General features: G+C 44.9%; 1 protein-coding gene across 1 annotated transcript; it reads right to left on the bottom strand.

Moving 5' to 3' along the window:
- Positions 1 to 7,047: 7,047 nt before the first annotated feature.
- LOC128472800 (transmembrane protein 171-like) lies at positions 7,048 to 7,962 on the bottom strand. Its single transcript, XM_053454760.1, has one exon. The coding sequence runs from the start codon at positions 7,960 to 7,962 to the stop codon at positions 7,048 to 7,050; it is 915 nt and encodes a 304-aa protein (XP_053310735.1).
- Between the last annotated feature and the right edge of the window lie 5,646 nt (positions 7,963 to 13,608).

The following is a 13,608-nucleotide window of genomic DNA, read 5'->3' as shown; positions in this document are numbered from 1 at the left end:
TTTTTTTCCTAAATTAATATTTTGATTTTGGGGGGTCGTCTTATAATCGGGGTCGTCTTATAATCGAGCAAATACGGTAATTGCTGATTCCAGTGTCACAACCGTTTAGTGGGAAAAAAGCCTTTTCTTCTTTTCTTTTCTTATAGAACTGGGCCGTCAGTATAGTAGTGCATCGCTTCTTATGATAAAAAAAAAAACAAAGTTTCTGAGCTTTATAAGTAGAAATTTCAGTATCTCAACCGTTTAGTAGGTGAAATCCTTTTCTTCTTCTTTTCTTTAGATAGTAGGGCTAAACCGTCAGCATAGTAGTGTAGTCGCTTCTTATATTGAAAGAGTATATAGCGCATGTGTTGTAAACGTTTAGGCCCAGATATTTCCTTTATATTCAATTTTAATCATCAAAGCACTTGTGTTCATATAAGGCAGTATGGGCATATAATATAAGTTTTAAGGCACTTATCTGCAGACGTCCCAGTCCGATGTAAGAGAGAGGAAGAGCATCTCTGATCTTTATATCCTTTCTTTTTCAAAAAAATAGGTAGAAAATCTTTCATTGGCATCAGCTCTTGAGGGACGGGAATCAGCACGGCTAGGCTGCAGCACAATCAACGGCGCTGAAACGCGCCACGCCATCACAGCGACCACAGCAACCACGGCAGCCCCTGCCCCCTCCAGAACGGACAGAAAGTGGAACGGCCATGAACAGCGGGATGCTTCCCTCACACGGCTCACACGGCTCCCCTCAGCGTCCGTACATAACGATAGGTCCGATGGGACCAACCCACACGTCCTCCATACCGCGAGAAGAGGGGTGCTGAGAGCGTGGCTCTGGGGTATCTAGGGACCCGACCTGACCCGACCGCCCCGGCTTAGCTCCTTTTCGCGGCACAAGCCGCGTGGAGACCCATCACCCTCCTCCTACTGGTGCGTACAACGTCACGTCCTCACGCACGTCACGCCCCTCATCCTCTGAAAGAATTATTTCCGTTTTCATTCCATTTTAAAAGGCTAAAAAATGGAATGGTAAGGTTAGATGGCTTAAATTTGCATAATTGCATATTTTAAAGAGGCTTAGTGTCTGTGAATATATTGAATTTAGACTATTGTTCAGAATAGTTTTTTTCCTTTTAAAAACAAAGTATTAAGAATGCAATATAAAAATCAAAGGTTCTAAGAAATAGTTTAGATTCATTAGTGTTCTAAATTCGACTATAGGTTTTAATACAAGTTAAACAGTTTTTGGTTTCAATGAATAGGAGTGACTCATAAAAGTATTGGAGAAGGAGTAGTCTGAATTGGGTTGGGAAACTCTTACCTGCTTCCTCTTAGTCATTGGACTTGAAATTGCTAGCCATGAGCCACTTTCAAATCTGAAGCCCAAGCATCCATAGTCAACTTCACCAGGTTAGGTGACTATGTCTTATGCATTCCAAGAGCAGTCAGATGGTTGATGGGAACTCACTTACTTGGATCAAGCAATGCCCTGTGAGGGCAACCAAGGGCTCTTGTCTCAGACCTTCCCCAAGGTCAATTTTGATGAGTAACCAATGCACTCAGCTAGGAAACTCAGCACTAAGCTTTTCTCCATGTTTACTGCAGACTTCCTACCATCTATATAAACCCCAGGAATGTTCTTGAATTCTAACATAGGGTGACACAACTGCTCCCCTACCAAAGGCAACCAAAAGTGTATTTCACATACCTTGATCAAGCTGCCAATAAACATTCAAATGCACTCGCGGACATTAATTCTGCCGAACTTGCAAACTCTTTTTTTCTATTTATTTGGGGGGTTTTTTTTGTATTAAACTGTTAGACGAAAGGATCATGGGGATATATTTTATTTCAATAAATGCAATTGAGTACATTAGCATATATGGCTAATATATGTTTGGACAGAATGCTGCCCTCTGTTGGTTAGATACATTAAGTAGCATAATAACTTTGGATTTCAAGCATATGGAACAATGCTACTCAATGTATAACCAATAGAGGGCAGCATTCTGTCCGAACATATATTTGCCATATGTGGCAGTGTGCTCATTTGCATTTATTCAAATAAAATATATTCCCATGATCCTTTCCTCTAACAGTTTAATACAAAAAAACCCCAAATAAATAAAAAAAAGAGTTTGCAAGTTCGACAGAATTAATGTCTGCACTGTTGCAGCGGGGAGACCAGCAGATCATGGGAATATATTTTATTTAAATAATTAATAAATGAAAATGAACACACTGCCACATATGGCTAATATATCTTCGGACAGAATGCTGCCCTCTGTTGGTTTTACGTTGAGTAGCATAATATTCTGCCCGAGACTATATTAGCTATATATGGTAGTGTGCTCATTGGTTGCCAGCAGGAGGCCCCCTGCTGGCAACCAATAGAGTTGCTCATACGCACATTTAAACTACTGGCGCCAGAGCTGCTGCAGTACGCGTTAACCCCGTATTCACCCCTTAACCGGAAAAAAAGAAAAAAAACGAACACGAAGAAAGTCCACGAATATTCGACTATAGGTTTTAATACAAGTTAAACAGTTTTTGGTTTCAATGAATAGGAATAGGAATAAAAGTATTGGAGAAGGAGTAGTCTGAATTGGGAAACTTTTACCTGCTTCCTCTTAGTCACTGGACTTGAAATTGCTAGCCATGAGCCACTTTCAAATCTGCAGTTCAAGCATCCATAGTCAACTTCACCAGGTTAGGTGACTATGTCTTGTGCATTCCAAGAGCAATCAAACAGCTGATGGGAACTCACTTGCTTGGATCAAGCAATGCCCTGTGAGGGCAGCCAAGGGCTCTTGTCTCAGACCTTCCCCAAGGTCAATTTCAACGAGTAACCAATGCACTCAGCTAGGAACCTCAGCGCTAAGCTTTTCTCCATGTTTATTGCAGACTTCCTACCATCTATATAAACCCCAGGAATGTTCTTGAATTCTAACATAGGGTGACACAACTGCTCCCCTACCAAAGGCAACCAAAAGTGTATTTTACATAACTTGATCAAGTTGCCAATAAACATACAAATGCGTATACTTGGTTTCATTAGATTTTGCAAGCCTAAAACTATGGAATGGTTAGGTTAGATTGTTTGCATTTGCATAATTGCATATTTTAAAGAGGCTTAGTGGTGGTGTCATTAAAACTGGCAGCTGGGTGGGCAGGATTGCCCTTACATTTTTGTAAGGGTCAGAATCCTATATTGCATCCTATTGGGTTTAATGGGCTATCTTTGAGTCCAAAGAGTCCTTTGCCGTTAATGGAAATGTAATCCAGGCTTCTAACGCCAGGGTTGATGGTGTACAGGTAGCAACTTTATGGTTCTGGCTATCTGGTTCCTCACAGGATGTGGACAGGAAGTCCAGCTAATGTTGTGTGACAGAATGCTGTTTTAGGAGGAAATGGGCGGGCAGCGGGACATGTCAGAATGCCGCTCCCATGACTCAGACTTTTCCAGTAGCGACCTGGAGACCCAGAAAAGTGGCATTTCTCCCAGAGTCTCTGGGTAAAACCCATAGAGTTTCGAGGTATGATATAGGAACATTCCTGCGCAGTCAGTGCCATCAGCCAAAGTTGGACTTTTTCCTGTTGTTTTTTTTTTATTTGTTTGAATGGCCCATTTGTTGTTGGCCTACAGAGCTTAAGCTTTCATGATCGTTCCTCTTGGAACACAGGGCCGGACTGGCCCACCGGGATACCGGGAAATTTCCCGGTAAGCCGGTCGCTCCGTGGGCCGGTCCGCGGCAGACCAACCTTTAAAACAGCCACTGAGCGGCTGCGAGCAGTATTGAAAGCGGCACCTGGGCCGCCTCCTTCCGCCACCGGCGTCTAATAAAGTTAAGGGGGCTGGCCTGCACACAACGTGCCACCCAATGGCAGTGCATCAGCACTTCGTCCTACATCTTAAAAGGGGTGGGACGAACAGCTGAGGCACGGTGCGTGAACACCGGCCCCTTTAACTTCATGAATGACGGCCTCCACCCGCTACCTACACTAGACGTCAGAAGCAGTGCTAAGTCGGGGGGAGTGTTATATGGGGCTTAAGACTTCTCTGGAGGCAGAGTGCCACATGATATTCCTTTTAACCCCTATATCCCACTCTGCCTCTAGAAATGCCTTTTAACCCCCTATATGCCACTCTGCCTCCAGAAATGCCTTTTAACCCCCTGTATGCCCCTCTATCCCATGATATGCCTTTTAACCCCTATATGCCACTCTCCCCATCTACCCCTTCCCTTCTTATTATCTACCCCTTCTCACTATGTGCCCCCTCTCCCCCTTTTCACTGCCTACACCCTTTTCTCACTATGTACCCTCTCCCCCCTTTCTCACTATCTAACCCCTCTCCCGCTTTCTCACTATCTATACCCTCTGCCAATTCTCACTGCCTCCCCCCTCTGCTCCTTCTCACTGCCTTCCCACCTGCTCCTTCTGTCTATCTACCACCTCTGCCCTTTCTCAGTGATCCCCCCCTCACCTTCTACCCCCTCTCCCTACTTTCCATTATCTTTACTTACCTTGTTGCCGGAGTCCTGCGGTGGGAGCAGGAGGCGTCGGTCTCCCCGCTCTGCCGTGGTGCGCGCTTCACAGCTGAGCGCCAGAATATAACATCATATCCCAGCGCTCGGCATGAAGTGCCGGCACCGTGACAGAGTCACAGAGAGTGAGGGGCGCCGAGCAGTTGCTGAAAACTTCACAAGCGACCACTCGGTGCCCCTGCCCGGAACTTAAATTAAAACATCTGGGATTTTTTTTGTTTGTTTGTTTTTTAACTTTATTTAACAGGGAGGATGTGCGGCCGCACACCCCTAAGGCTGGCCCTGATTGTGTGTCTGGGCATGTTAGTGTGTGTGGGAATGTTAGTGTGTGTGCATGTTAGTGTGAGTGTCTGGCTGTGTGTTAGTGTGTTTGTTAGTGTTGTGTGGCTGGTTGTGTTGGTGTGGCTGAGTGGGTGTGTTAGTGTGTGTGCATGTTAGTGTGGGTGTCTGGTTGTGTGTTACTGTGTGTATATGTTAGTGTTGTGTGGTTGTGTTGTTGTGTCTGAGTGGGGTGTGTTAGTGTGGATGTCTGGCTGTGTGTCAGTGTCTGTCTATGTTGTGTGGTTGCTTGTGTTGTTGTGTCTGAGTGGGGTGTGTTAGTGTGAGTGTCTGGTTGTGTGTTACTGTGTGTCTATGTTAGTGTTGTGTGGTTGTTTGTGTTGTTGTGTCTGAGTGGGGTGTGTTAGTGTGGGTGTCTGGTTGTGTGTTACTGTGTGTCTATGTTAGTGTTGTGTGGTTGTGTTGTTGTGTCTGAGTGGGGTGTGTTAGTGTTGTGTGGCTGGTTGTGTTGGTGTGGCTGAGTGGGTGTGTTAGTGTGTGTGTGTGTGCATGTTAGTGTGGGTGTCTGGTTGTGTGTTACTGTGTGTCTATGTTAGTGTTGTGTGGTTGTTTGTGTTGTTGTGTCTGAGTGGGGTGTGTTAGTGTGGATGTCTGGCTGTGTGTCAGTGTCTGTCTGTGTTGTGTGGTTGCTTGTGTTGTTGTGTCTGAGTGGGGTGTGTTAGTGTGAGTGTCTGGCCCAGAGATCACTGACTGTTATTCTGCATGTCCCTGACCGCAGGGAACTCTTAATTAAGGGTATTTGGAGGCCGTGTGTTACGATGCGTGCGGCAAACAATTAACTTGTTCTGTGCTGGATCACATGCTCCGTGCGGATTTAAAGCTACCCTGACGTTATTTCTCGTCTCCTCTCCCCAGGCTTAAAACCAGAGCCGGGGTCGTTCATCGACCACCAGAGACAACGATGTAACCAAAGTGATGACTTAATACAGCGCAATTCCAGAGAAATCTTCGGCTGACGCCACCGGACGCTCTTATGAATGACACAAATATATTGCTTTTAGACATCATAACGAGGATTTATTGGGCGCACAGACCTGAAGAGTGTAATATTTGGGAAGTATCGGATGAGGGCGCACTCTGCGCACACCCCGCTCTCTGCACATCCGACGCAGCGACGGGCATTGCGGAGGCAAACAGAATAAAACTGTTCCTCTTGGGTTTGAGGGGCCCAACTCATCCAATGCAGGGGCCGGCACTAAATCAGACTATTACAGTCACTCCACTGCAACCCTTGCCAGGTTGTTCCTAAAGGAACTGGGATGCCAGCCCGGTCCGAACCTTCCGGAAATCAGCAATCGGAATGTTTAAAGAGCTGATTCTACTTCACGTGTATTGTACAGCGCTGCGGTATATGATGGCACTGTATCAAATAATCTAATATAAATAATAATTATGAATAATAATATGAGACATTGGCGAGGATTTTTCTGTCTGGTTAGAAGTAAAAAGACGGCTTTCCATCCGGCTCCGCTGGGGAGTTCTTCGGGGGAGGGGGGATCGCTCGGGTTACGGAGAAAAGAGAAGATTTACATTCAAGGGGCTGTTACATTTGTTACAATTCTGTTTCTTTTTCTTTTATTTTAGTTTTTAAAGCATTACAGTTTAAGAAAGAAATGAGAAAAAAAACACTTTTTTCTACTTTTGGGAACACAATCAGGGAGAACGATCCCCGCAGCATAATAATTACATGGGGGGAGGGGAAGAGGTATCAACTTCTCAAGGGCAATTCATAGCCGTCCCAAGGATCATTCGTATCAACCCGAAACTGTCTGATACGTTGGAGGTGGCTCCAAGCCGTAGATAACACATCGATTTCACACGTAAGAGATTTATCTTATAGATTCCATACGAATATGTGACCTCGTACACGCGGTATATCCAACACGCACACAAACGCACACAGATACTGTTTGAGGGGCAACCGTGAAAAGATGTCATTTTATTTATCTGTTATTTAAAGGGGAAGTCTCACGGGGGGGGAAAAAACATTTCAACAGGCGTCATGTACGGTGCCGGCACTGACAAAAAACCCGGTCTGATTTCAGTCCTTTATCTGCAGACCTGGATATTGTCAGATGTGATGTTTTGGGAGACGCTTCCGGCTCAAACTCTGTACTGAGTCGAAATGTTAGAAAAAAAACCCCCCGATAGTTCAGACTTTCCATGTTTAGGGTCCTGGTGCAAGCTCATAGTCACTCGACTCCGATGATTGGGAAACCGAGTAATACGATGATGATGATGATGATGAACTCTCTTCAGGATCCGGCTGACTAGGGTATATGTCCTCATATCTTGGAGGTGGCTCCGAAGGGGTAGGCTCGTTGATGAATTCTACTCTCGGCCCCCATCGCCATGGAACGGTGTGTACGTTTTCCCCGTCTCTTCCGCCGGAATCACGGTCGCCCCTTTCAAACAGGATGCTGTCATAGGAAGGAGGGTCCCTGCTCATTGGCCGATCATGTCCTCCTGCAAAGTGTGGAGGTGGGACTGACGGGAACGCGAAGACTTCGTCACCCACCCTTACAGGAAGCGGCTGATATCTGCAGGCTTCTGGGTCCTCCTCAGAGTCGCCGTCCCGACGGCCTTTACTCAGACAGATAGCCAGGCAGTAACACAAGACGATTAGTATGATTACGATTGCCTGCAGGAAGGGAGTTTCACAGACTTTAGGGGGTTTGTCTGTGTTGGATACCGGCTTGCAGGCTGGAAACACAAGTCCTGGGATACAAATCAGTACCACGCAAGCCAGTAACAGCATCCCGAGTATTACGAACTGCACAAACTGCCGGCTTTTCCCGCAGAGGAAGCTGCTATCTGGATCCGTCGGGTCTCCTTCTAATTCCCTCCTTCTCCTGTCTCGTTTGGCAGTAAACTCTGCCATCATTAAACATGCCAGCCCTAACCCGGCAAGTACCGGGCCCGTCACCTTGTAGGTGATACAGCTGTCGGACTGGCATGTCGCGAACCCATAGACAGAAAGTAGAGATCCGCCGCATAAGAGCGCCCAGCCAAACACAAACAGCGTGAATGTTATGCTGCTGCTTGTGCGAGGGCCAGGAGTGCCGAAGCAAGTGCGCTCCATGACGGCTGAAACGTGTACCTGTCGGGTGTCAGTCAAAGATGTTCAGGGGCAGAGACTCGCGCCTATGTGCCGGCTATTGCGTCACACGAATGAAGGCCTTTTAATCTCTGCCTATTTTGTCTTTTTAAAGTCAATAGAAATGGCGATTTCGCTGCCTGTCGTGGACAGGTAACTGTTATGCTCAGTACTGCTACTGCTCACAATCTGAAACAACCAGAGTGTCTGGATGCGCTTTTACAGAACATCACAGCATTGTGATGTCACAGCACTATGACATCACAGTCAGGGCAGGCTGTACCACAGTGCAAAGACCATAGGGGTGTTCTGTCCTGCTTCCAAATATCCTCAGGGCCAATACAGCTGCCGCTTTCACAAATGACAGTGTTTTATCCACTAAATACATATCTTTTTCCTCTCTCTTATAGGATTTATACTCTTAATAATATACACATGTATTCTATATATTTAAATTTGATCACATTTTTATGCATATATAATATGGAGGGGAATGAACTAAAACATTTTATGTGCACATATATATGTATTCATTATATTTAATATTTATTATATTGATTATTTATTGTGTTTATATATTTTTATATATTTTGCTATGTATTTATTGTATATTATAGATTTTTTTATTCATATTTATATATATACTCATTTAATTCTGTTTTTATTCATCTTTTTATTTTTTACAAATGTATAAATTATGGAATCATGGTCTAAAAAAGTTACAAAGGTTATAAATCTATATAAAATGCACTTGATTAATTCATGATTGATTAATTCATGCTATCTTGTATCGGATCGTTATGTGTACTATTGCTACTTAATCTAATTTAATTTGATACAATGTAACGGGAGACAATTAACACGACACACACGGAACCAAGTACTTAAGGAGGGAGGAGAGAACAAACCAACACGTCACTGAAGAAGCCTGATTGGGCGAAACGCGTTTGCGTGTTAAATCGTCATCGCGTTACATCTGCAAGCCGCCGGTTTCGGAAGAAAACGGAGAGACTCAGATCCGCGAGAGACTGTTTTTAAATGTAAGCAGGCTGCATCTTTTTTAAATATTAAAAACGCATTTACCGTATTTGCTCGATTATAAGACGAGGTTTTTTTCAGAGCAAATGCTCTGAAAAATACCCCTCGTCTTATAATTGGGGTCGTCTTCTAATCAGACCTCAAATAGAGGTCTGATTAGGAGACTAAGATCCAGATCCCCCGCACCGCTGCAGGGGACCTGGATCCTCCTATCGTCGCCCCCCCCACACACACACACTTACCGGTGCTTCCGGAGGTGAAGTTGGCAGCGGGGGTTTGTATGCGTCCGTCGCAAATACCTTCCCCGACTGTCAGAGATCAGAGTTCCAGAGTTCCTGATCGCTGACAGCCGGGGAAGGTATTTGCGACGGACGCATACAAACCCCCGCTGCCAACTCCACCTCCTTCCGGCTGCCGCGGAATGAGACGTCAACCCGCTGCCCCGGCAATACAGCAGGAAATTGGAAGCACCGGTAAGTAAGTGTGTGTGTAAGTGTGTGTGTGTGTGTGTGTGTGTGTGTGTGTGTAGGGCATTTCTGGAATGCCTTACACCCCTATATGCCACTCTGGCACTTAGGGGGTTAAAAGGCATATTATGGGGCAGAGTGGCATATAGGGAGGTATAAGGCATTTCAGGAGGCAGAGTGGCGTTAAGGGGGCATTTAATAGAGCACTCTGCCTCCTGAAATGCCTTATACCTCCCTATATGCCACTCTGCCCCATAATATGCCTTTTAACCCCCTAAATGCCAGAGTGGCATATAGGGGTATAAGGCATTTCTGGAGGCAGAGTGCTCTATATAATGCCTTTTAACTCCCTTAATGCCACTCTGCCTCCTGGAATGCCTTATACCTCCCTATATGCCACTCTGCCCCATAATATGCATTTTAACCCCCTAAATGCCAGAATGGGATATAGGGGTATAAGGCATTTCTGGAGGCAGAGTGGCACATAGGGGGTCAAAAGGCATACCATGGGGCACAGTGGCATATAGAGGGTTAAAAGGCATATCATGGGCCACAGTGCCATATTGGTGTGGCAAGCCTGGGGGCAGATGTGCGTAACTGGGGGCAGGTTGGAAAATACAAGGAAATAAAAATAAAAAAAAATATTTTTCTCAATCATAGCTTTTATTAAAAAAAATAGTTTACATGAATTAACATTTACTGGTAAAACTTTTTTCCTTTAGGGTCGTCTTATATTCAGGCTTTTTCTTTTTTTCCTAAGTTAATATTCAGATTTTGGGGGGTCGTCTTATAATCAGGGTCGTCTTATAATCGAGCAAATACGGTATATCTCACCTCCCTGCCTCTCTATTCCATGCTGCTCGATCCGTGTGTTTGTCGTGTGGACGGCTAAACGTTCAAAGACGGGACCCAGAGAGAATCTTCCAAAATAACTCGATAAACGAAAACGGAGCCGCAACTCTTTTGCCATACACTTGAAAAAGTCAGAGCAAACTCATTGCTCCTTTCCATGTGAGTGAAACATCGCATAGGTCAGGGGCGTCCAACCTGCGGCCCTCCAGCTGCTGCAGGACTACATCTCCCATCCTCCTTAGCCAGCCCCTTAGCTGAAAGAGCCTTATGGGAGATGTAGTCCTGCAGCAGCTGGAGGGCCGCAGGTTCGACACCCCTGGCATAGGTGATACACCTGATTTACATGTATTTGTGGAAAGCACTATGATCTTTTGTTGCTCTTTTGTTTCAGCATATTGACACATTATTTTCATACAACGGATGGAGTGTGAAATGCCAATATAAGTATTATTATTTTATATTTTTACTGCACATTTTTTGGGTGTATTAATTAATTAATTGTCACCTTCACATTTATTAATTTCAGGCGCAACACTTTATTATCTTTTTATGATTGTTAAGGGTATTTTTGGGGTTATACTTTAGGTGTCTGCAGCATCATTTATAATTATATTGTTTTTCACATTTCTTTTTGGTATAATAGAAATCTATAAGATAGTATATTATTTAGCGCCTGATCACAATTATAATTACTACTATGTATCCACTAAATGACTGAGGCTGCCTTTTCCATACAGATATATGGACAGGCTGCCTGCGGGAGACGGAAGCCGCGGGGCGACCCCCTTCCACCCCCTGTAAGTTGTACAGTCACGTGTCTTTCGATGGAAAGTGAGTTAATGCAGCCCGTTATATGAGTATCCATTCCCCGCCATTGCGATAACATATTATAAATAACGTGTATCCCTTCCGCTGGGGCTTCTATGATGGAGCTCTGGAAGGTAACGTCACGCTGGCGCTCCACCATAAATGCCCCGGCGGAAGTACCGACAGCAGCGGAGGTTGTCTATCCATCTCCGTCCTCCATCTCCGGGGGAAGTTGCGCCCTCAGCTGTGTATTCTCACCTAGGTCGAGTTGGGCACGGGTAGCAGTTCCAGGGAGCAGCAGCCCCTCTGCCACAGAACTGGGGGCCAGATCACCCTATAAGCCGATCAGGCTGCCCAGGGGGCCACTTATCGTTGGGCCAGATCGGGAGATCAGATAACTCCCTGGGAAGCAGTAGATTTGTGCAAATGGAACAAAAACTATTTGGACAGTTTTTTCATTTAGTTTTCTGGCAACGAATTTCGCTTCGGACGGCATCCAGAGGGCGGAGCCACGGGGACAACCTCCCCCTCCCCCCTTCCTCCAACCATTTCTCCGTTCGCAGAAGCGCTCCGTGAGGCCTGGCGACGAAACTGATAACCAGGAAGAGGCGGACGAAGAAAGAAGACAGGGACATAAAAGCGGTCGGCGGAGAAAGAAGGAAGATATTTACAGGGAGAGAGAGTGAGTATGAGAGAGAGAATGAATGAGCGTGGGAGCATGAATGAGTGTGAAAGAGTGATTGAGAGCCTGAATGAGTGTGAGAGAGCATGAGTGAGCGTGAGTGAAACTAAGGGTGAAAGCAGATGAATGAGTGTAAGAGAGCGAGTGTGTGAAAGCGTGAGTGAAAGTAAGAACACTACGAAATGCAAACAAAAATTCTGAGCTCTCTGCTTCGTTTTTGTTTGTTTCGTTGGGGGTCCCTCCTCGTCTTTGGACATTCATACGAACTAATAAAATTGTAAAATTTTGTTAAAATTAAAATTCGTACAAATTTCATATTTAATCGTAAGGAGTAAGTGGTAGTGAGTAGCAGCGCCCAGCCCAGATCCATCTCCGGCTCCCCCTAGTGGCCATGAATTTACAAACAACAAAAAATGATCTATTAAAACATCATTTATTCATCGATAAACAATTATTCCAAATTTATACATTCGGTAAAAAGGAACAGAACGCGTTATTAATGAAACCGCCTTCATAAAAACGTTAACCCTTTAAACAATATACCTCAGTGCTTCAGCTCAATCCCTTTAAATGTAATCTGATTGGTTGGGTTTGTTTCGGTGACCCGAGAAGTTCTTTCATTGGCTACTGTTTAACATATCTTTTTAGCTAAGAATATGGCACTGAAATGGTTAAAATGTTTATTCTGAGACTGGTGTATTATTTAGTCTGTTTTTGTAAATTAAGAAAACCCCTTTTCCTCCAGAAAATAGCCCTATTAATATGTTAAACGATGATGACACATTAACCCTTTTGGTCCAGAAACCCACAGATCTGCTCTGCGTGTAACTTTTTGGGGGGCATATGGGGGTAGATGTATCGGCTACCTGAAAGAATATGGGGCAGGGTAATGAATGTTATGTTGGAATGAAGTAGCTCAGGGCCAAATTCCCCCTAGGCAGGGGAGGAGAGAGGGGCATCAGGAGAGGAAAGAGGGCCATCAGGGGAGGAGAGAGGGGCATTTTCATTGTGGGGGGAGCATCAGTGGAGAAAAGAGGGGAGGAGAGAAGGACACAGAGACCGTATAAAGAATATTAGCCAATAGATCGTCAGCTCCCAGGAGCAGGGCCAATCAACGAATCACCAATCACCGTAAGTTAATTAGGTTTCCTTTACTGAGAGGGTGGTAGAGAAGTGGAACAGCCTCCCTGCAGAAGTGGTAGAGGGTAATACAGTGAGGAAATGTAAACATGGATGGGACAGGCATACGGCTCCGGAATCTAAGACGAGACCAACGAAAACATTTTTAAGGGGTCAAAGCTGGGTGTTTTACCTGCACATAAAAATCACCCCGTGTGTCCCGAAGAGCTTGCAATCTAAACATTGGAATATCACAGAGGCAAACAAAATAATAAAGAAAGGATTCAGGAAATTCCAGCTTTTTCCTAGCCGGCCGGTATAAGGACTCGTGTGGCACTTTTTTGAGGCAAACTGAGGGGGGTTTTACTGAAAGTGTCCAAGTTACCCCCAAAACCACTCCGCAGCCCAGTAACCCCCCCCCGCCCGCTTTAACCCAGCGGCAACAATTCATATAAAATACGAAAAGATACAAATATTTCCACAGGCTTTGGTTTTTTTTGGTTTGTTTAAATAGAAATTTTGGCAAATATTCTTCACGTTTATTTTGAGTCGTAATTAAAGAAATTAAATTAAAGGCAACTATAAAATAAATCAGTGCGACTGTCTCCGTGCGTCACAGCGGTCTCTCCGCTTTTATGATTCCGCTCCGGCGCGGCGTCTCACATG

This window comes from Spea bombifrons, chromosome 1 (genome assembly GCF_027358695.1).
Source record: "Spea bombifrons isolate aSpeBom1 chromosome 1, aSpeBom1.2.pri, whole genome shotgun sequence".
Classification (NCBI taxonomy): Eukaryota; Metazoa; Chordata; class Amphibia; order Anura; family Pelobatidae; genus Spea; species Spea bombifrons.
This window is presented reverse-complemented; position numbering and strand designations above follow the sequence as displayed.